Below are 23,743 nucleotides of genomic sequence, written 5' to 3'. Positions count from 1 at the left end.
GAAAGTCGACGACCTGCCGCACCAAATCCGAGTTGCAGGTGAACTGGCCCTTGTTGTGGCTCCGGGACGGCCTATGCAGTGCCTACGGTGCAAGGGAGACGGCCACGTCCGGCGCGAGTGCAAGGTGCCGCGATGTTCGCAATGCCGAATCTTTGGGCACTCTGAAGACCAGTGCGTACGCACCTACGCCGCAACCGTGGGGCCACCAGCGAGTGAAATACACATGGAGATGAGGATGGATGCTGCTGAAGCCGAGGACGCTGCTAAGGGGGCTGGGGTCCAGGAGACCGCCAGCGACGTGGCGGAGACATCGAAGACAGAGGGAGGTATCCCAACGGAGCCCATTCAGAGCATTGGCCATATCCCTTGGATTATCCGAACGTGATGTTGCTAATGAGTTTTGTTCAATTCTTACTGGAAGTGGACAACTTGCTCAGAGTATTACTGCACTGCCTAATTCTGTAGAGACGCAAATCCAAGATGCTTGTGCATTACTACATGCCCAACTGGATAACCCGTATTCTGTACTAGAACTACGAACTGCTTTATCACTAACCCGTGTAAGGACAGCAGCTGGTCCAGACAACGTGTCGTACAGCGTTCTGCGAAATCTAGGCCCCAAAGGCACGACAGTTCTTCTAGGGATATATAACAACATGTGGACAGAGGCGCACGTTCCGTCGTGTTGGAAGATCGCGAAAATTGTGCCACTGCTAAAGCCCGGTAAATCACCGCTATCCCTTGACTCATTTCGCCCAGTCAGCCTCACTAGCTGCATATCTAAAGTCATGGAAAAAATGATTGACATAAGGTTGCAGTGGTGGATTGAAGCTAATAACACTCTTCCAGAACAGATGGCTGGCTTCAGACGACGACGATGCACTATGGACTGCGTCTTTGACCTAGTCACATTTGTGGAACACGAAATGAACTGTGGGAACATCGCTGTTGCGGTGTTCATAGATATAAGAAAAGCATTTGACTCTGTCAGCCACCTATCTGTGCTGTACGGGCTTACTTCACTTGGGGTACATGGCCGTATTCTTAAATGGATCGCCAACTTCCTGCATGACAGGCAGATATACATTTCTACCAATGATGGCGAAAGCGATCTGTTCAACGTGAACAGAGGTGTACCCCAAGGAAGCGTTCTCAGTCCGCTTCTTTTCAACGCTGCAATGGCAGGTCTTCCAAAAGTGCTGCCAGAAGCCTTGAACATATCCATGTACGCAGACGACATATGCATATGGACGTCTCACAAATCTCTGGAAATCATCCAGCATCGACTTCAACAAGCACTAAATCTAACAAGCGATTACCTCAAGGAGCGAGGCATGCAGATTTCTCACGCCAAATCAGTAGTTCTACCGTTCACGAGAAAGAAAATGAAGAACCTGAAACTTTTTGTGGACGGCCAAAGAATCGAAATCGCACGAAAGCATCGATTCCTTGGTGTTACTTTAGACAGCCAACTCAGATGGAGTCAACATATAGCCGATCTCGAAAACCAAGTGAACGGCACCATAAATGTTCTTCGTCGCATTGCGGGGACAAAATGGGGAGGAACATCGGCGTCACTACTACACGTCCATTGCGCTCTTATCCGACAGAAGATTGCCTACTCCGCACCAGTTCTCCACAACATATCCCCGACGTCTCTACAGCGACTTCAACTGCTACAAGCACGAAGCCTGCGCGTATGTCTGGGGGTTCCACAGGCAACATCAAGTTCTTTGACATTAGCAGAGGCACGGGAACCCAACTTTATAGTGATTCGAAATGTGGAGACCTGTCGGCACCTCTTTCGCCTAGTCACGCAACACCCTTCACATCCACTCATAACACAAATTGAGAACCGTCCCGGCACGCAAATACACCGTGTGTACCAACAGTACATTTCACGGCTTCCTGCGTCGACACATTGGCCGCCGGACTTGACCTATCCGCCCTGGTTGCTAGAGCTACCAACTATTGAAACGTCAATAGAAGGTCTGCGTAGTAAACATGACGTACCAGCCATTGCCGCTCTGCAGTTGGCCTCACATCACTTGTTTGACAGATACCAAGGCTACACTCACGTGTACACTGATGGCTCCGTCAACAAAGAGACTGCGACATCAGCATTCATCATTCCGGAGTTACATGAGGAACATGCATGTCGACTGAGTCATCTTTCCTCTTCAACAACATCGGAGCTTGTAGCTATTTTGCTAGCGGTCAGCTTTATTAAACTGTCAACGAGGCCCAGAAGGTGGGTCGTAATCACGGATTCCCTGGCGGCTCTTGCGTGTGTGGAAAATGCCACTTCAGGAAAAATAGATATACGTATAGTATACGCGATCTTGAAAGAGCTTTCAGAAGCTACGGAGTCAGGTCATCACGTGGCATTTCAGTGGGTTCCCAGTCACTGCGGAATCAAGGGAAATGAAATGGCAGATGAGTTGGCAAAAGCCGCTCATAATTACACACAAACCCACCTCATTCCTGCATCCCAATGTGATATAAACCGAATTTTACGAAGAACGAAACGTGAATTATGTTTATCCACCTGGTTCCCAGACAGCACAAAGGAATCGATTCTGTACGCTGTTGACCCTAACCTTGAGTGCCAATTAGACCCCCAGCTCCCAAGACGTATCGACACACTCATTCATCGCCTAAGACTCGGAACCGCTTACACAAAGCACTTCTTATTTCGGATTCATCGTGCATCATCGTCAACATGTTCATGCGGCCACGACGACGAGGATGTGCATCATCTGTTACTCGACTGTCCGAAGTACGACACGCATAGACAGCGACTCGAACAAGAACTTCACACGCTGGACTCTGAGCGAACGTTTTCCTTAGCGAAAATACTAGGCCCATGGCCGACTAGGATAAACCGTAAAGCAATGAAAGTGCTCCAGCGTTTTTTTGAAGACACTAATATTTGCGATAGCTACTGAGTTCTTGAACTTGTACGACTGTAGATATGTATATATATATATATATATATATAGATATATTTTTTTTATTTATTCTGTTATCTTAACAACTATGTGGAAAGGGGTAGCCGTCACCAAGCAATGGTGACAACAACTCCTTCATTTGTTTTCTATTTCAATAAAAAAAAAAAGAGGTGCGGAAGGTGAACCTGTAACCTCCGAAAAGAACGACCGGGCGACACTGAGTCATGCAGAAGAAAGGGAGAAAGACAGCAAAAACCGCCCTTTAGTCGATGATGCCACGCACGCACCAGAGGGAGGGAACCCGTCCCAGGGCAGCGACGATATGGATACAAGTGGCCACGCTTCTTCCAAAAGACTGCTGGACACTACCGACGAGAAAACTACTGAGAACCACGCCGACGGGCCGCCTGCAAACACAACTGTGACGAGAAGGACCAGCATCAGGCCCCGCCCAAACATTCCGCGAGATAGAAAGGGCGGCGACAAGCCAAAACAGACTACGGACCACGCCAGAACAACGGATGGTCCCGGAGACGTCTAGCCACAGGCTAGACGTGGTGGTGAGCACCGAGCTCCGGGCCTCTCTTTCTCTGTCCCGTCCTAGCAATGGCAACCTACCCGACGCTTAGCTTAGGCACGCTAAACGTGAGAGGTCTGGCCGCAAAGCGTAAACAGTCAAGTGTACAGGATGATGGTGGACCAAGACCTCGATGTTTTAGCCGTGCAGGAGACAAAGGTCGAAGGGGAGGAAGAGACCCGGGGCATGTTGCTAATGTTTACGTCGATGTACTACGCGGTAGTGAGCCACGCTAAAGGAACATCAGCGGGCGTTATTTTATTTATGAGGAAAATGCCCGGGCTATCTATCGAAAATTATCATTCGTGTCCTTCGGGCAGACTAGTGTACAATGACTTTACTGTTTGTGATGTTATGTGGCGAGTTTTGTGTGTATATGCACCGAACAGTTGTGATGAACGCACTCAGTTTTTTTCCGCCCTAAAGACACACATCTGCATGCAGAGAAAAGCTATTATTCTAGGAGATTTTAACTGTGTAGTCAGAGATCGAGACAGAACAGGCAGGAGAACAAATGATAAAAACTGCCATGCACTCAATGAATTATTGACAGAGTGTGACTTAGACGACGTGGCGGAATGCCTAGTCGGAACACGCGATGTTCAATACACGCACTTCCAGGGCAATAGTCACGCTCGTCTGGACAGGATGTACGTGTCTCTAGACGTGATACCCCTGTGCCGCAGCTACGCAGTGACGCCTGTTTCATTTACAGATCATTGTTTGGTAAAGACATGTATTGGACACAAAAGAAAACGCAACACCTTCACGTGGGAGATGTGGTAAATGAATTCCAAATTGTTAAAGGACGAGCTTTTCTTAAGCAACGTGCAGGACCACCTGAAAGAAGTAGAAAATAACAACAAGGTGCAAGTCACTGAAAGGTGGGAACATTTCAAACAGCGAGTTAAGTTAACCGCCATCGACCGATCATGTAAAATAAAGCACGAAGAAAGAGCTAAAGAGAAAGAACTAAGGACGGTATTGGAAAAATTAACGGCCTTAGAAAGCAGCCAACAGGGCGTTTACAAAGATGACTTGCGCAGCATTAAAGTGAAATTGGAGCTCTGCGATGAAGAACGATATCGGGGAGCGATTATTCGCGCTAGGGCCGATATCGCGCCCTAAACGCGCGTTCGGGCTGGAAAAGTCGCATGCGCGGCGCAACCATATAGATGCAATAGAAGTAGATTGTCACGAAATAACTGACTGTGAGGGCATAGCACGTGCGTTTTTCGAGCAATTCCAACAACTTTATGCATATAGAACTGTTGACCTAGACGCTTTTAGACCTGCCTTTTTGGGACGTATGCCGCAACTTAACGATGATACGAAGAATAGACTAGAAGCACCGATATCAGCCAACGAAGTTGAAAAAGCAATCGACAACTTAAAAATAGGAAAGTCGTCCGGTCCAGACGGCCTAAGTGCTGCCTTTCATAAACAGTTTAAATCAGACTTAGCGCCCCTACTCGCGGACGTGTTTAACAAAGCGTATGAAGTAAACGCACTGCCTTACTCTTTCGGGGAAGCGCACACCGTGCTCATCCCCAAGTCGGATCAGCCTGCGAAACTGAAACATGTTACGTCGTACAGACCAATATCGCTTACGAACAGCGATTACAAAATATTCATGAAGATAATCGCAGACAGGTTACAATCAGTAATGAAAACCATTGTAGGCAGGCACCAAACATGCGGTATCAAAGGACGTACCATCAACACCAACATACACATAATGAGATCGATTCTGGAATGCTGTGACGCGTTGAGGGAGCGAGTCGCAATTCTCCAACTTGATTTGGAGAAGACTTTTGATTGTGTTGCTCATAGTATTCGAAGAGCCTTTCTAGAGCATATAAACGTCGGGTCCATAATTTCTGACGGGGTAGCCATGGCGTACCGGAACGGCACTACTAAGCTCATAATTAACAAGTCACTGGGGGCCCCCATCAGCATACAACGTTCCGTGCGTCAGGGCTGCCCAGCCAGCCCACTTTTGTTCTGTATTTATCTAGAGTGTCTGTGTCTGGCTGTCATTGAGAACAAATGCATTCAAGGATTTACAATGCAAGCGACAGAAGTCAAACTCCTAGCCTATGCTGATGACGTAGCCGTGTGCTGCAAAGACAAGCAGAGTGTTTTGCAAACGATAAATTTTGTTAAAAACTTCGGTGAAATCACTGGCAGTAGAGTGAACTGGAGAAAGTGCCTCGGTATTTGGCATGGGGAATGGCCTGAAACCCCTGCTATATTTGCCAATTTCAAGTGGTCGACAGTGCCAGCAAGGTACTTAGGCGCACCGCTTCAAGCTTACAAACAAAGTGACGAATACTGGCAGGGCGAGCATAGAACCGCTAAAGAGAAGGCTGAAGCTTGGAATGCTAAGCACTTTTCAGTATTTGCCAGGGCTACTATCTGCAACTTGCTTTTCGTCGCTAGGCTATGGTATGGTATGCAATTCATTTTCTGTAATAGGGCGAATGTGCAGAAATTGCACAGATTGTTTGCCGTGTTTGTGTGGGGTTCCGGATGGGAGAGATGTAGTCGCAACAACTTGTTCAGAAGGGTGAAAGATGGAGGGTTAGGGCTGGCCGACCTGTTTGTGAGGCAACTAGTTGGACGGTTCCTATTCTTCCGCGAGAACGAGGACCCATTTCTGCAAAGAGCCTGTAAAGTTAGGCTAGCGCATTGGTTGCCAGAATTAATTGTATGTTCTCAAGGTGTGCCGGCGGCAGTGTTCGGTTTTTGCTGAGAAACTGTATTCAGTGTTCGTTTCCTTGCTGTACGTTATTCAAAAGAATACCTGTTTACGGTCACAAGGAAAAAGCTGCGCAATGATGTACTGGACAACCTCTTTCCCCCGCCGCTGTACAGGGCGATATACAGTCGAGGTCCAGGTGAGAATGTTCTCAAACGTGTCAAAAGAAGGAAGATGTCACCAAGTATCAAAAGTTTCTTTTTCAAACCGCACACAGCTACACTTTCAGTTGCAACCTTTTTAGAAGAAAGGGGCTTTTACATGCCATGGGGATCACAATGTATCATATGCAAACAACCTGAGATAATCGACCACGCATTCTTACACTGCTGGGAGGGAGCGTATTTTTGGGAAATTTTACAGCGAACAATAAAGAAAGAATTTCCACTTGATCCCCATGGCATCAAATATTTGCCGATAGGAGATGAGGACATAACACCTTTCGATCAGGTAATGGTAACTGGCCTCTACTGTATATGGCGCTCACGCATGGCTGGCTTCTATTGTGATCCCGATAGAAGTGTTGTGCGTTTCTTGTCCTTCGTCCGTGCCGCGCTGCACATTTTCCCGAAGATGTTAGTACACCAACTCGCCCATATCGCCGTATTAGTCCCGATAGAAGACCAGCCCATGCGTATTTTCGAGAACAAATAACTCGTTTTCTTGATGTGAGGGCTAGACAAGGGTGTCCGCCACCATGGCTGGTCAGAATAGAACCCCTGGCCAATATTAAGGAATTCTAAACAGCGCCTGTTCCGATTTGACAGGTGGCAGTTTAATATTTATTTGTAATGGATAAGCATTCCATATATTTGTGTACATATGTTGCTTATGTTGATGTTCTGATGTACTGCTGATTACAGGCAATAAAGAAAAAAAAGGTGGGTGTAGCTCAGATGGTAGAGCGGTTGCTTAGCATGCGAGAGGTACTGGGATCGATACCCAGCACCTCCACTATTATTTTTTTTTTATTTGGCGTTGTCATATGTCATATTTAATTTGATTGAGACAATGAAACAATGCGCCTATAAAGACGCGCCGTCGCAACGAAACCGGTCGGCCACCGCGTCGGCGACCCTCATTTCCAGTCAGCAGTGGCACGCAATTACTGATCAGGTTGTGAGCATATGCTGTGTTTCTCCGTCGGGGGTGTAGCTCAGATGGTGAATTCCACTTCCGGCCGCGACAGCGTACGGACGTGTTTTCATGAGCTCCGACGGAGCGGCGATAGCGGCCAAGCTCGGTCGCGGAAACAGGTTATCTGCAATGGAAAACGAATACCAGGTTGTTCTGCCCAGTTTGCCCACAGGTCGGTTTATTTTAAATACCGTGTTTTTGCACGCGGACGTCAGTGCTCGGCCCTACCGGGTAGAAGACTTTCGCGACGCTCTGGCTCAACATTCGGTACTCCCCGAGGTAGTCGCCTTGGGGGCGTACCGCATGAGCCATGTGTGGGCGGTCACCTTCAAGGACGCTGAAACGGTGAAGAAGCTGGTCAGCATCGGTGAACTGCAAGTTAAAAGCAAGCGCTGTATCGTCATCGACCCGGCCAACAGGGACGTCCGAATGAAGGTGCACTGGCTGCTCCACAGTGTGCCTGACGAGGACGTGCGCCTTGCCTTCACGCCTTTCGGTAAAGTCACCGACATCGTCAGGGAGCGCTGGAGGGCCGAGGGATTGACCGACAAAGGGTCTACAACGAGGCTTGTGACTCTGAAGCTGCACTCCGGCGTCAAAATCGACGACTTGCCACACCAGTTAAGTGTGTCCGGTGAGCACGCCCTTGTTGTTGTGCCGGGCAGGGCTCCGCTCTGCCTTCGCTGCCGGGGCACAGGCCACATCCGCCGCGAGTGCCGCATTCCGCGATGTGGCTCTTGTCGGCGATTCGGTCACGAAGACGGCCAGTGTGAACGAACGTACGCCAGCGTGACAGGGCCCGGGGGCAGCGACGACACCCCCGACCTGCTCATGGACGAGGCTGACTTGGAAGAGGCGACGCCTCAGACAAACGCCCGTGAAACACAGCCATCTACATCGTCCTCTGTTCCGGAGGGCGAGCGTGATAAGCGGCAAGTCGACGAAGCCTCCAAGGACCAGCATGAGCCCGTCAAAGGCGTCGACACTGCACCGACTAGACGGGATACGGCCCCAGAAGTGCAGCCTCCGGTGAGCGTGATTGAATCCGGCGAGAAGTGTATGGTTTCTTCACACGGCGAAGGGAGCCCGATGGCCGGAAAGCGGCCGCATGAGAGCACCGTCGACAGTGAGTCGCAGCGGGACGATGGTGGAGGCGGCGAGCCACCGACGAAAACGCCAGGTGTAAGACGCTCTCCATTTAGACCGCGACCTAACATTCCGGGCGAACCACGGCGGGCGGGCAATCCGCCTTCGTAAGAGATGGTTTTTATGTCGGGTAAAGGGGGGGGAGGGGAGGGGTGGGGTGGGTTTGGGCCGAAAATGGTGTAGGAAAAAGCTACAATGTGGATCACTCTGTTTGCTTTGCTCTTCAAACGCGACAGCTTCACGGCCACTGGCCGGGTTTTGTTTCGCGGTGTCATCCGCGAGAAGAATATCGCAATAAGTTTCACCTCTGGTTTGTTCTTCGCAAAGGACACCATTCGGAAGGGCAACCTCCTTTGCAGCCATGGCCCAGCTAACAAAAGCGAGTTTGCGCGTAGCAACCCTGAATGTACGAGGGTTAAGCGCTAGAAGGCGACAGTGCCAATAAAGCCGCTTACTGCTCGAAAACGATTTGGACTTGGTCGCAGTTCAGGAGACCAAAATAGAAAGCCAGGAGGTTGCCGACCGAATGGTATCCGTTTTTCGTCCTCATTTCAATGTACATTTTTGTCACGCTGTTGGCAGTTCGGGCGGCTGTGCTGTTTTCATACGTAATGACTTTGGTAGTTGCGTACAAACGGTTGAGTCGTGCCAATCTGGCCGCCTTTTAGTGGTAGATTTTAGTCTTTCGGGTACGAGTTACCGCGTTGTCTGTGCTTACGCACCGAATGTCGAAAGAGATCGCACAATTTTTTTTAAAGGTTTCTAACGTATCTAAACTGTGAAAAAGTGATAATACTCCTAGGCGATTTCAACTGTGTTTGTGCAGCTGAAGACCGGTCCAAAAAGAGCCGTATTCACGATAAGAGCGCCGAGTTGTTATCGGAGATAGTACATGACCGCGGTTTAGATGACGTGGGCTGCGTTTTTTCCAATGGTACTCGCCCGACTTACACCCATTTTCAGCGAGATAGCCATGCAAGATTGGACAGAATCTATGCCTCAGCCGAACTTGTTGTGCTGTGCACTGCGTACGAAGTGAAACCTATTTCCTTCAGCGACCACTGTTTGGTTATTGCCGGCTTTGGCAGAGTGCAGGGGAAACCACATTTAAATTGGAACCTCTGGAAATTTAATGTGAAGCTCCTAGAGGACTATAATTTCGTAAGCGTAGTAACCGACGAACTGGAGAAGCTACACGCCTCGCAGTCAATAAATCTTGCTACTGAATGGGAGGAGTTTAAACAGAGAGTCAAAATAGCTGCCATAGAAAGAAGTAGCATACTCAAGCATAAGCGGAACCAAAGTGAACGTGAGCTTCGTGAGCGGCTTGAATACTTTACCTGCATGGAAAACATCCAACCTGGTGTTTTTAGGAAGGAAATGAGAGACGTGAAGAGTCAACTGGAGCAAATTGACGCTGAGAAGTACAAGGCCGCGATAATACGAACAAGAGCGGAAAAACTGTGGGTCGGCGAAAGGCCAACAAAACGCGCGTTGTCTGATGAAAAGAAATATGCGTGCCAGAAAGAAATCCGTCAAATAGCTAGTGGCAACGATGTCACGTCGGATAGGAAGGTCATCATGCGCGTGATAGCCGATCATTTTACTTATCTGCTTGGACAACAAAGGAACACTATGGAAGGATTTCGGGAGAGATTTTTACCTTTTATGCCGAGGCTAGACGACGAAGTTAAAGCACGTTTGGAGGTGCAGATTTCTCTACGAGAAATCGAGGACGCAATCGGCGACTTGACGCTGGGCAAGGCGCCCGGGCCCGATGGCCTCGTGGCCGCCTTCTATAAAGCTTTTAAATTTAAGGTAGCTCCTGTGTTGCTTGGAGTTTTCGCTGAAGCTTACGACCGTAAGCGAGTTCCGCTTTCATTCAGAAGGTCGCACGCTGTGCTGATACCCAAGAGTGATGACCCCGAAAAACGTCTCTCCGTGGGCTCTTATCGTCCTATCAGCCTCACCAACGTGGACTACAAAATATTTATGAAAGTATTAGCCAAAAGACTCCAGGGGTTTATTGAAATGCTGGTAGGGCCACATCAGACTTTGCGGTATTAAAGGCCGCAGCATAGCGACAAACATTCACGTCGCACGAAGTGTTCTTGAATGTTGTGACGTTCTAGGCGAGCGCGTGGCAATGATGCAGCTCGACCTGGCGAAAGCTTTTGACCGAGTCTCGCACGAGATTTTATTGGACATTCTCAAACATTCAAATGTTGGCCATGTAATACTAGAAGGCGTCAGAATGGCGTACACGGACTGCACCATGCGTATTATAGTAAACGGAGAACTTACGGAGAGCGTGAGCGTCCGCTCGTCAGTGAGGCAGGGATGTCCTTTGTCGCCTTTGCTTTTTGCACTTTATCTCGAACCGCTCTGTTTGGCCATTGACCACACGGAAGCTATTACGGGCTTCAGGCTGGAGACAGCACACGTCAAAATTTTGGCTTACGCAGATGATGTTGCTGTGTTCTGCTCAGATAGGGAGAGCATCAAACAAGCCACTAATATTGTATGCGACTTTTGTGACTGCACCGGTGCCCAAATAAACTGGGATAAGAGTTACGGGTTTTGGCATGGTGACTGGGATGTTACCCCAGAGCATTACTCTCGGTTACGCTGGTCGGCAATTCCAACACGTTACCTAGGCGTGCCACTTGAATCTTATCGTGATCCAGAAGCGCACTGGTCTGACCAGGCGCGAAGTGCAAAAGAAAAGTCTACTGCGTGGCAAGGCAGGCAATTGTCTATTTTTTCACGAGCCACTGTCTGTAACATTTTTCTGATCTCCAAAATCTGGTATGTGATGAATGTGTTATGTGCATCGCGAGTTAGCATACAAAAACTTCACCGCGTTTTTGCTGTTTTTATTTGGGCGTCCACTTGGGAGCGGACTAGCAGAATGAATTTGTTCCGCCCTGTTAAGAAAGGTGGCCTTGGTCTTGTCCATTTGTTTTTGCGACAGGTTGTGTCGCGATTTATGTATTTACGGGATCAAAATCACCCGTTCCTCCGACTTATAGCGTCGTCGCGCGAAATGATCAACGGTTCTGTAACCGGGTACCTGCGCGAGGTGGTTCTCTCGTTCAGGTTGCTGAACGAACGATTTTCGTTAGATTATTTATTTAATGTTAAGAAGAAAAAGCTATATAAGGACCTAGTGGAAAACATGCTACCAGAGCCCTTGTACCGTTTCCCACATCGCGGAGGCGCTAGACAGGATGTGCTCAAACGAGTAAAGAAAATGCCTATACAACCATCAGTTAAAACATTCTTCTTTCAGTTGCACACAAACACACTCGCTGTTAAAACCTGGCTCCAAGATAAAGGCATCTTTATACCCTGGTCCACTGACTGCATCTTATGTAAAAAACCGGAAACGATTGAACATGTATTTCTAGACTGTTGGGACCCAATATTTCATTGGGATGTGCTTCAACGCACATTAAAGAAACAACTACCCCTTGACCCTTACGGCATTCGTTTCTTACCGGTAGACGTATCCGGGGGCTTTCCGTACGATGTTATCATGGTCCTGGGACTTCACGCCTTGTGGAAAACGAGAACGCAATATCAGCATGTTGATAAAGATATACGCCCTGTTCGCGAACATTTCATTGAAAGTGTCGTGCGTCTGCGACATGTGTATCGCGCTCTTGCCGATCCGCCAGACTGGATCTCTGTACTCGGTGTATTGGTATGCATGAAAAGATTTTAATCCCGCGGTAGCCAAAGTCTGGCTGCCAGGTTTTATGTCTTGTAATATATGATTTCGGCAATAAAGAAAAAAAAAAGCAGCTCAGATGGTAGAGCACTCGCTTAGCATGCGAGAGGTACTGGGATCGATACCCAGCACCTCCACTATTATTTTTTTTATTTGACGTTGTCATGTGTCATATTTAATTTGATTGAGAGAATGAAACAATGCGCCTATAAAGACGCGCCGTCGCAACGGAACCGGTCGGCCACCGCGTCGGCGACCCTCCTTTCCAGTCAGCAGTGGCACGTAATTACTGATCAGGTTGTGAGAGTATGCTTCGATTCTTCATCGGGGGTGTAGCTCAGATGGTAGAGCGCTCGCTTAGCATGTGAGAGGTACTGGGATCGATACCCAGCACCTCCACTAATATTTTTTTCATTTGGCGTTGTCATGTGTCATATTTAATTTGATTGAGACAATGAAACAATGCGCCTATAAAGACGCGCCGTCGCAACGGAACCGGTCGGCCACCGCGTCGGCGACCCTCCTTTCCAGTCAGCAGTGGCACGTAATTACTGATCAGGTTGTGAGAGTATGCTTCGATTCTTCATCGGGGGTGTAGCTCAGATGGTAGAGCGCTCGCTTAGCATGTGAGAGGTACTGGGATCGATACCCAGCACCTCCACTAATATTTTTTTCATTTGGCGTTGTCATGTGTCATATTTAATTTGATTGAGACAATGAAACAATGCGCCTATAAAGACGCGCCGTCGCAACGGAACCGGTCGGCCACCGCGTCGGCGACCCTCCTTTCCAGCCAGCAGTGGCACGTAATTACTGATCAGGTTGTGAGAGTATGCTTCGATTCTTCATCGGGGGTGTAGCTCAGATGGTAGAGCGCTCGCTTAGCATGTGAGAGGTACTGGGATCGATACCCAGCACCTCAACTAATATTTTTTTTCATTTGGCGTTGTCATGTGTCATATTTAATTTGATTGAGACAATGAAACAATGCGCCTATAAAGACGCGCCGTCGCAACGGAACCGGTCGGCCACCGCGTCGGCGACCCTCCTTTCCAGTCAGCAGTGGCACGTAATTACTGATCAGGTTGTGAGAGTATGCTTCGATTCTTCATCGGGGGTGTAGCTCAGATGGTAGAGCGCTCGCTTAGCATGCGAGAGGTACTGGGATCGATACCCAGCACCTCCACTATTATTTTTTTTATTTGGCGTTGTCATGTGTCATATTTAATTTGATTGAGAGAATGAAACAATGCGCCTATAAAGACGCGCTGTCGCAACGGAACTGGTCGGCCACCGCGTCGGCGACCCTCCTTTCCAGTCAGCAGTGGCACGTAATTACTGATCAGGTTGTGAGAGTATGCTTCGATTCTTCATCGGGGGTGTAGCTCAGATGGTAGAGCGCTCGCTTAGCATGCGAGAGGTACTGGGATCGATATCCAGCACCTCCACTAATATTTTTTTCATTTGGCGTTGTCATGTGTCATATTTAATTTGATTGAGACAATGAAACAATGCGCCTATAAAGACGCGCCGTCGCAACGGAACCGGTCGGCCACCGCGTCGGCGACCCTCCTTTCCAGTCAGCAGTGGCACGTAATTACTGATCAGGTTGTGAGAGTATGCTTCGATTCTTCATCGGGGGTGTGGCTCAGATGGTAGAGCGCTCGCTTAGCATGCGAGAGGTACTGGGATCGATACCCAGCACCTCCATTATCACTTTTATATGGCGTTGTCATGTGTCATGCCATCGCTGGTTCATAGTTAGAGACCTCTGAGAATTACCATGGAATGATTCAGTGAAATATGATCCGGGAATGGGAATGGAAAATACTTTTTCTTACAAGCCTCTAGCTCTGAGCATTCAATGAATACGTGAAGTGCGGTGAGTGGGCCGCCACATCTGTCGCAGCTGGGTGGGTCACTCACCACCGGGCAAAAGGTATGTATGTGTGCTGTGTTTGTGTCGCCGACAAAGTGTCCCTTCTGTAGACGCGTTTTTGCTGTGGGTGGACAATTGAAGAGCAATAGCATAATTGCGTGCAACTTATTTTTTTTATTTTGTACATACTACAGTCCGAAGAAGAGGCCGGAAGAAAAAATGCATAGTGACCGAAATTGAACATGTTATACATCAAAATATGGTAAGCGTTGTTGCTGGAAGACAAGCATAGAATAACAAACATGAGTAAAATACGTTTGTGCAAAAATTTCACTAATTTGTGAAAACACTGCCATGCACACAAAAAGAAAACAAGCACAATTTTGGTCATGAGTATTCATAATAAGTTTACACGAAAAACTACGGGTGTTTTTCGAAGTCAGAAAGACCACGCTCTGAAAAAAACGCGATGTATGTAGTGCATTTCATTCGTTGGTTGTTCTTGGGAAAAAAAACGAGGTATTGAAAAGGTTAGTGCGTGCGAAGTATGGTGCCAATTCGTAATTGGCACTACGCCTGGTCTGTCCGGAAGAAGCGGAATAAAGCTATTTACTAGGGTCGATCTTAAACTGCCGAGTACGGAGCAAGAAAAACAATTTAAGCCTGGCGATAGTTCTGTGCTGTTTCAAATGTCGTTAGTAGCCATCAGTCATAAAGAAGACTCAAGCTAATGATAGCTGCTATAGGTAAATCTAACTGCTCTCCTTTGCACCATTTCTGGCTGTTTTTGAATGCGCAGTTGAGATGTGGCATTCAATAAATGTATTGTATGCAAGAAGTTTCATCTGTGGTGACGCGTTCTTTAGTTTGTGTAAACATTTATTGTTTCCTGGAAGCCGGGGAACACACGTCGCGAATATGGCTACCCCATTATGTATTTCTAGAGCCTAAAAGCGCTAGTGGCGTGGTGCAAAATAATGCAGTGTTTATCGCACTTACGTAAAGTTCAAGAACGTGAAAGACGAGGGTGCTTAGACAGGCGTAAATCACAGACATATCCCTCGTGTTTGTGTGTGTGTGTGTCTCCGCATCCACGTCTTTTTGTTGTGCATGTTGTGTTGCACTCGTAATTTACCCAATAGGAAATAAAAGCACCGCTAAAATAGAGCACATATAATAACGTTGTTGCATATTTGGGGACTGCGTCTGCATACCCCAAGTCCACAGAGAAGATCAGTAGCGTTGAGCTAGCTGGGCTAGTTGATGAGTGATCAGTATACCATATGGTGAAGTAGCGCGCTTTTGACAATGACGGGGACAAGGGGTACATGAAAGACACTACACTGGCTACACTCACAACTAAATTTATTTCAGAAGATACTTCATGTATGGTATGCACTCACGCACGCCCGAGCGACACAGAAATGAATTAACAGCCAATGAATTCAATATTCATGAGCAAATTTTGCGCACCCTCAAGCGATAGCGCAAGGCTTGTGTAGTTTAGACAGTTCAAAAAAATATCAAAAATAAACTGTTGAGGGTAACAGCAAGATAAGGTATCCATTCTGGTCGTAGCGCGACAAACGTAGACAAAAGAGCAGAGGACCACAGAGGGCAGGCGTTGTGTGGTTCTCCACTTTTTTGTCAACGTTTGTCGCGCTACGACCAAAATTGAATCCTCACCAACTATCCCAATTTGCAGTTCTGTTAAGATAAGGTGTACTGGCAGTAACTTGCACGCGTTTCAAACGCGTGTACGGCTTAATAAAACCTTAGCAGCGCTTAAAATTACTGAGAACGAGCAGCATGTCATGTGTCCACTACGGTAAAACTGAAAAAAAAACATTAATCCGTCGAGCCGGATTCGAACCAGCGACCTATGGATGTCCGCGTCGGTTATGCCTCTACAGTCCACCGCTCTACCAACTGAGCTATCGACGGCACGAAGTCGACGCTCGCGCCGGCCCTCCTGATCGGCGCGACTCGCTAAATGACCTAGAACTGCAGGGGACGCGCTTGTGCTGTTTAATAAACTGGTTCGGCATTCCTAAGAGCGTCGCTCTAAGTGCCATAAAAAAATAAGAAAAGCAGCTGGATTCATGCCAGCGTGCGATCGCCTCTTGCTACCTGTGAAAACTGTAGTTAGAAAAAAAATTAATAACAACAGGAAGAGTGTGAAAGGAATCGACTCGTGCTAAGCAGCAGAAGCAGCAGAAGCAGCAACAGCAGCGGCGGCGCTGCCGCGACCGGTTCTGCTTAGCACAAGCGAATCCCTTGGACTATTCACTGGGTTTGCATCAGGTCAACTCTAAAGGAAATGATTTTTTTTTAAATTTCGAAAGCTTACAAGTACGCATATTACTAAGCGATGTCATAATGCACATTCAAATTTCCTTGATGGAGGAAGCGTAACAGTGACCAGTGGAACGGTCCGTGAATCCAGCGGTCAAGGCCGGGTGGTCGGCCAAGTTGAGACATTTTCCACGAAGGTGGCGAAGACGGCTTAAATGTAGGCCTGTAAAAATCCACACGAAGTGTGTTGCAGTCACAGAGCGGATTGGGCTTCACAAAATTCTGTTCTACCATTGCTTTCGAAAGATCACAACCACATTTGGTGACATATCTACAGAAAAGATGGCTTCGCTCTAACTATACGATTTACAAAAATTCCAGAGGAATACCCCCTTCCTTAACTAGCACCCTTCCCAGTCTTCCTTAATGCCTTGAATCTATAAAGCCACTTCTATTCACGTCTTGGAAAGCATGCATGCCTCTTTACTATCATTTCAGAGTTAACTTAGCGTCATTTCCATTCTTTCTCCTGTCATATGCTATGGTTGTTTACAAGGCTATCTTGTTTCTAATTTCCATGACGTTTTCACCTACAAGGTACCGTATGTATACATTTTTTTTTGTCTAATAGATTCACTTCTTTGAAAAATATCAATGTGTTTCTTTTCGTATCTATGTTCGAACGTTTGTACAATCTTCAATTGGACGTTTATATGTGTGCAAGCGAGAAAGAGGGATGGGCGCCCTATGAGGCTATCAAGCCTTGACGCCGACCCCATAGGTAAATATGTGTACTGGTTGTCTGCAATGAAATATATATATATATATATATATATGTGTATATATATATATATATATATATATATATATATATGTATATATATATATATATATATATATATATATATATATATATATATATATATATATGTGCTGTCACTTCCGTTTTTCACTTACGTTATACATTTCTCTTCAATAGGGGTGTGCGAATATCAAATTTTTCGAATACGAATCGAATACGAATATCCACCTTCGAATATCGAATCGAATATCGAATATCAAAGGAAAAATGCCTCCACAGTAACAATATTTTATTTAACATGTAGCTATTTGAAAAAAAAAAGACATTAACAGCCTGACTGGCAACACAACATACACTGCTATCTCCAGAACACAATGTCCAGGTTAGCACAATGCACATCACAACACAAGCAAATTTCACGGCACAATGAAAGTAATGACTACATGTTATCATGAAGAAATATGAGTTGCTCCACATGATCAGGCAGCAGGCGCTCCCTTCAAACAGAGACAACCCCCCCCCCCCCCCGCCACTGAAAAGGCACGCTCGCTTGGAACAGGAGTGGCTGGTATAGGGAGGTACATGGGTCAAAGCTTTGCCAGAGTGGGGTATCTGCAGGTGCCTACAGTCCGCCACCAGTCACGTAGGTCACCGTCTTTCTTCTGGAGTGGTCCCGCATAGTCAACGAGTGGTAGTGCGGCACGTTACGGCCGCATAATATTGCAAATGCACGGTTACATGATCGCCAACAGCGCTGCACGTTGGAGATGCACCAGCAATAAATCATACGCATTGGGGTGCTCGTCGCAGGCAGATATCGTGCCTCCGTGTACTTACGATCTTTATCGCTCCTCTTGGCAACGCTTTTAGCGATACGAACGCAGCAGAAATGTGGATTATGCATGATAATCGAATCGCATATTCAAATTTTTCGAATATTCGAAGTTATCGCATATTCGAAACTTTTCGAATACACGATTTTCGAATCGAATACGAATATTTCGAATGTAATATTCGACGAATATTCGAAACTATCGAATATTCGCACACCCCTACTCTTCAAGTCATGCCTAGCTGAGGTAGGTCACTGAGACTTTATCGCTTAGAGATGGTCCTACACACCATGGATATCGTATCCCGTCGGAGATAGTCGGCGAAAAGATTCCGTGCAGACACTTCGCCTCGTGCCCATCGGATCATTGCGTGTGTTTGCATACTCCAAGTAGGCGCGTGTGACATGCTCGATTTGAAAACCTCATCTTCGTTGTACATTTATGATACAAGAGGTCTCCCTGACAGCTTTTACTTTGGGACCCTCGTCTGTATTATATCTATTTTCTACTTGTATTATATTACTGTACTGCACTGAATAAATCTTCTTATTCATCACAGGCCCCCTATGCATCCGCTTCATTGATTTTAACGCGAAAGCCATCTTCTTCTTTTTCTTCTAAATCAATGTATTAAATTTCCTGCGCCCCCCTCCGAAAGCTTTCTGCAATTGACGTAGTTTTGCACTGCCTCCAGGATTGGAGGCGTTGCAAGTTTTCTGCACCGAACCTTGTCTTGCAATACCTCCAGGATCTGCCCACCTTTGACCAAGCAATGATGTCTTGTGATGACGTCACAAAGTTTTGCAATCTCTGACATCATGATGACGTCATATGGTGATGTCATCACGTGATGATGATTTTTAGCATCGATCGTCATGACGCCGCCGATGTGGGACGCCGACGCGGGACGCCGGGCAATTTTCGCGTATCTAAGGCTTCCGCCTTAACACTTTTTTTTTCAGAACGAAAGTTTATGCAATTAGCAGCACAAGGCAGACGCCTGCTGGCATGCATCCAAAGCCGTTGTTTTTATGATGGCAATGAACCAGTTCATTGCAAAGCGCATGCACTCCCCCGATATTGCAGTTCTAGGACATTCATCGCTCGGCACTGACCGGCCGTGCCGGCGTGTGCGTCGACTTTGTGCCGTCGATAGCTCAGTTGGTAGAGCGGTGGACTGTAGAGGCATGCCCGACGCGGTCATCCATAGGTCGCTGGTTCGAATCCGGCTCGACGGACTCAATTTTTTTTATCTTGACGTACTCAAGACATAGCACGCCGCCTGTGCAGAGAAACATTAAACGACGCCGCTAAGACTGTAATGATTATTTCAACAATATGTGTGCATTCCCCAAAGATGCGAAAATGTTTATTAGCAGCAGCTATTTTCAGCAAAACTTTGAGACGTTCGAAAAAGACTCTCCACCTAAAAATAACAGGAATTATGAGTGGTGTTCCACTAATTCTAGTAATTAACTAACAAGCCTACACCAGATCGGGTACATGATTAAAGACACATACACGATATCAGCACATGCAATAGATATGGAAAATTTTCAAGAATTATGCATGTGCGACCTGACTGGAACCTTTAAGCTGACAAGCTCGACGACTCAACTCAACGTGAACCTTTGCAGCTGAAACCAGCACAGTTTCTCAGAAAACCATCGATAAACTTGCGATACAATAAGTGGTCATTACATTCTGCATTGTGCATAGCACATTGGTAGATTATGTATTATAAAATTCGCATTTTTCTTACAGCATCGAGTACTCCGTAATATTTGTAAGTGCTCCTCAGTATTCTTTAAGCCGCGGCGGCTGCATTTTCGATGGAGGCGAAAATGTCTGAGGCCCGTGTACTTAGATTTAGGTGCACGTTAAGGAACCCCAGGTGGCAAAATTTCCGGAGCCCTCCGCTACGGCGTCTCTCATAATCATATCGTGGTTTTGGGACGTTAAACCCCAGATATTATTATTATTATCAGTATTCTTTAAGGGGTTAATTATGTGGCTTACGATTGAATGAACCATACGCAGGAACGTCAGAAATATTTTAAAAGCGCAATACGAAATTCGAAGTTGCTTTCCATAAATATCACTTATGCCATTCAACTCAACGTATTGCCAAATTATTGAATTTAACTAATCCCTCCAACTGTACGTGCAACGGTTTTCATTAAAACGAGACCCCTTCGTATCATTTACGGTGCGAGAGTCTTTTAATTCTCACACGAAAACTAGCAGCTCTACAAAATGATATGTTATTCACTTAAACGTCACTTCCGCCCCGCCACGGTGGTCTAGTGGTTGTGGCGCTCGACTGCTGACCCGAAGGTCGCGGGATGAATTCACTGCCGTGGCGGCTGCATTTTCGATGGAGGTAAAAATGTTTGAGGCCCGTGTACTTAGATTTAGGGGTACGTTAAAGAACCCCAGGTGGTCGAAATTTCTGGAGCCCTCCACTCATTATCATATCGGGGTTTGGGGACGTTAAACACCAGACATTATTATTAAAGGTCATTTTCCCCACCGACAATGAACTTGCATTCGACTGTCTCCGATTACCTCCCAAATAATCACCGTCAAGCATTTCACCCCATTATTTATTCTAGTGGCCTATTTCTGGAGGAAAACATTTGTTTCTGTTGCGGAGATTTGAATGTCGTGGTGGTGGTGAGAACCTATGTTACAGGGAAAAAAAGTAACAATAATTCACTAATTAACCCAATGTAGTAGAAAAAAAGAACATTCAGGAGCCTTTCCCTTATCGGGATAATGGGGGCAAGCGAAGCTTGGCGTCGGCATGCCTGACACACTACCTTTCTTTCTTTCTTTCTTTCTTTCTTTCTTTCTTTCTTTCTTTCTTTCTTTCTTTCTTTCTTTCTTTCTTTCTTTCTTTCTTTCTTTCTTTCTTTCTTTCTTTCTTTCTTTCTTTCTTCTTTCTTTCTTTCTTTCTTTCTTCTTTCTTCTCTTTCTTTCTTTCTTTCTTCTTTCTTTCTTTCTTTCTTTCTTTCTTTCTTTCTTTCTTTCTTTTCTTTCTTTTCTTTCTTTCTTTCTTTCTTTCTTTCTTTCTTTCTTTCTTTCTTTCTTTCTTTCTTTCTTTCTTTCTTTCTTTCTTTCTTTCTTTCTTTCTTTCTTTCTTTCGCAATGCGCAAGGCTCCCTCCTAATTGTTTCCATGCATGGAATTGGACCTTCAACGACGTGCTTAGCAGCGCAACAATTCAACTGCTACAGGCAACAACGATCGATATGCGTTCTTATCCCGGCAGCGTGAAGTGACAAGTGACCTCGATAAGAGCACCCTGCACAACGGAAACGGCTGATCGGCGACAAGCCCACGATCGAGAGTGCATCATGAACGACGCGCAAAAATACGTATGCGACCAGCGCACCTTCGTGGGCCACATTTGCGTATCTCGGCGGTGCCGGGTTTTTCAGGTACGACGCCACCGCACAAATGTACGAGTTATAAAATCTCGGCTCCAAAACACCAATAGTTGCCAGAAAAGGAATCCCGGCTCCTCTCTGCAGTTCGATGGCGGCTTCTCCTGCTTGGCAGAGATGGCTTTCTTTTGTAGCAGTGTTTCAAGTTTGGGTCATTTTCGGTGCTTTTTGCGTAAATGCAATTATGTAGACAACAATACAACTGCACAACTTATGCTTATGTTTAAGGAAAAACACGGCAAAAATACACTCAAGTGAATGTGCGAGCAGTTTTGAAGCACTGTGGTAGAACCATCAACATGAAAATTGTGCAAACACCCTCATATTGATGCAATTATACCCCGGTCACACTAGCAAATTTTGTGTAATTTTGAGCGAGCGCACTTATGCCCCCGGAATGTCACTTTGGCGGCGCGCTGCTACAAGAGAAACGGATGCGTACTTTGGAAATTATGGTTATGACGATGGGTACTTAAGTAGCACAGCAGATATTTGTTATTTCAGGCAATGTTTATTAGGTACCAATGTGTTACAGCAGTTAGCAGCGCTAAAAAATTACACCATCTCCCGCTAAATGGGACCATGAGGCGATGCGAAGCCGGAGCACTTGCACGATCGCGTTCCGTTGGCTTTCGTTAGGTATGCTACCGACCTCGCGTCGTGGAACGCGAAAAGGAACGCTACGCGCGTCGAATCTTCCCTCTAGCCTTGCCGTTAATTCTCACAGGGCGACGTGTTGGACAGGGCAGGAAGGCTGTACCGCAGAAAGAGGGCTGTATAAAGCTGCAGCATTGAATGCACGGATAGTCCCCATGATTTTCCGGCAACGAACTTAAATACGTTCTCAATGCATATGAGTTTTAGGGGCGAAGCTCCTTAAGGCGGCACCCGTTCGTCCCTCGTAGTCGTAGTCGTAGTAGTAGTAGTGCGTAACCAGTCGTAACGCTAGTACCAGATCTTGACCTCCAAGGTGGTGCCGGTGGGAGATTTTTCCTGTGCGTTGTTGAACAATAAAAAATTCTCAGCGAGCGCGTTAACTAAAAGCCGAATTCTTCTGTCTCTCATTCCCCATTAGCAGCCATTGGCATGTTCCAGTAGGAAACGTTAGTAGAAGTAGAAGTGTAAGTGTTAGCTAAAGCCGACTTCTTCTGTCTCTCACTCCCATTAGCAGCCATTGTTTACCTCCAAGGTAGTGCCTGGTGAGATTTCTCCTGTGCGTGATTAAACAATAAAAATTTTGTTCAAAACGCCGTTGATTGATGAAATAAACCAACGAAAGACGCCAGATGTTTTATAAAAGCAAAACGAAAGAACGCCAGATGTTTCTAAAGCAAAACGAAAAGACGCCAGCTGCTTAACGAAAGACGCCAGATGTCTTCTAAAGCAATGATTTTCTAAACAATGAAAATTCACAGCGTACATGTAAAATTAAAGTGAGCTGCAAGTCGTCATAACTCATCGAACCTTTAGTATAAACGTGCCCGATCTCACGTCGGTGATGATGTAGTGGGCAGAATTCACCGAAGATTCGCGGTTTACCGATGAACCTCCGCAGCTTCGCCCACTCATCATCATTCACTCCGTGGATATGCTGTGATTTTTTCTCTTCAGATGTGCGACATGGGGACTCCAGGTCAGGTCGCGATCCACAATGACACCTAGGAATCTATGGCTGCTCTTATAAGCATTGATTGGCCTTCGATGCACACTGGGTAGAAGGACATCGGTTTGCGTGTAAATGCCACTGCTGCATTTTTTTCTGTAGCGATAGTCAAACCTTGCTGGCGAAGGTATGCAGATGTCAATGTTGCCGCCTTCTGTATTCTTGCGCGCACTTGAGGCCGTGTCACGCCGGACGCCCAGATACAGATATCGTCAGCGTAGAGAGATATATTAGCCGTCTGTGCACACGTGCAAGACTAACATCCGTGCACTACAGAGCGTGCAAGCCCAAGCACTTCGGACATGTCTTGGCCTTACAAGATGCTCATCGACAGTTGCAACTATCGCTATCGCACAAGAACAGCCGGTCGCAACTCATATCATCGTTGAGACGCTGAGAGCGTACATACGGCATTTGTCACGGCTGCCGTCACATCATTTAGCCTGTTTGCCAGCGCGGAGGCCCCATGCTTCATTCTGCGGTATTGTGACGAAACACTACGACATATTACCACCTGG

The 23,743-nt window shown here is 46.6% G+C and overlaps 1 protein-coding gene and 7 non-coding genes across 8 annotated transcripts; 7 read left to right on the top strand and 1 right to left on the bottom strand.

Moving 5' to 3' along the window:
- Positions 1 to 7,488: 7,488 nt before the first annotated feature.
- On the top strand, positions 7,489 to 8,697 carry LOC125760101 (uncharacterized). The gene has a single exon (XM_049419777.1). The coding sequence runs from the start codon at positions 7,496 to 7,498 to the stop codon at positions 8,681 to 8,683; it is 1,188 nt and encodes a 395-aa protein (XP_049275734.1). The 5' UTR covers positions 7,489 to 7,495; the 3' UTR covers positions 8,684 to 8,697.
- A 3,934-nt stretch (positions 8,698 to 12,631) lies between these two features.
- Trnaa-agc (transfer RNA alanine (anticodon AGC)) lies at positions 12,632 to 12,704 on the top strand. The gene has a single exon. It is a non-coding gene; the product is annotated as a tRNA-Ala (tRNA).
- A 189-nt stretch (positions 12,705 to 12,893) lies between these two features.
- On the top strand, positions 12,894 to 12,966 carry Trnaa-agc (transfer RNA alanine (anticodon AGC)). The gene has a single exon. It is a non-coding gene; the product is annotated as a tRNA-Ala (tRNA).
- Positions 12,967 to 13,418: 452 nt separating this feature from the next.
- On the top strand, positions 13,419 to 13,491 carry Trnaa-agc (transfer RNA alanine (anticodon AGC)). Its single transcript has one exon. It is a non-coding gene; the product is annotated as a tRNA-Ala (tRNA).
- Positions 13,492 to 13,680: 189 nt separating this feature from the next.
- On the top strand, positions 13,681 to 13,753 carry Trnaa-agc (transfer RNA alanine (anticodon AGC)). Its single transcript has one exon. It is a non-coding gene; the product is annotated as a tRNA-Ala (tRNA).
- Positions 13,754 to 13,942: 189 nt separating this feature from the next.
- Trnaa-agc (transfer RNA alanine (anticodon AGC)) lies at positions 13,943 to 14,015 on the top strand. Its single transcript has one exon. It is a non-coding gene; the product is annotated as a tRNA-Ala (tRNA).
- Positions 14,016 to 16,036: 2,021 nt separating this feature from the next.
- Trnay-gua (transfer RNA tyrosine (anticodon GUA)) lies at positions 16,037 to 16,128 on the bottom strand. The gene is given in 2 exon segments: positions 16,037 to 16,072; positions 16,092 to 16,128. It is a non-coding gene; the product is annotated as a tRNA-Tyr (tRNA).
- Positions 16,129 to 19,260: 3,132 nt separating this feature from the next.
- On the top strand, positions 19,261 to 19,352 carry Trnay-gua (transfer RNA tyrosine (anticodon GUA)). The gene is given in 2 exon segments: positions 19,261 to 19,297; positions 19,317 to 19,352. It is a non-coding gene; the product is annotated as a tRNA-Tyr (tRNA).
- The last annotated feature ends 4,391 nt before the right edge of the window (positions 19,353 to 23,743 follow it).

This window comes from Rhipicephalus sanguineus, chromosome 10 (assembly GCF_013339695.2).
Source record: "Rhipicephalus sanguineus isolate Rsan-2018 chromosome 10, BIME_Rsan_1.4, whole genome shotgun sequence".
Classification (NCBI taxonomy): domain Eukaryota; kingdom Metazoa; phylum Arthropoda; class Arachnida; order Ixodida; family Ixodidae; genus Rhipicephalus; species Rhipicephalus sanguineus.
The sequence above is the reverse complement of the archived record's forward strand: the minus strand, read 5'-3'. Positions and strand labels throughout refer to the sequence as shown.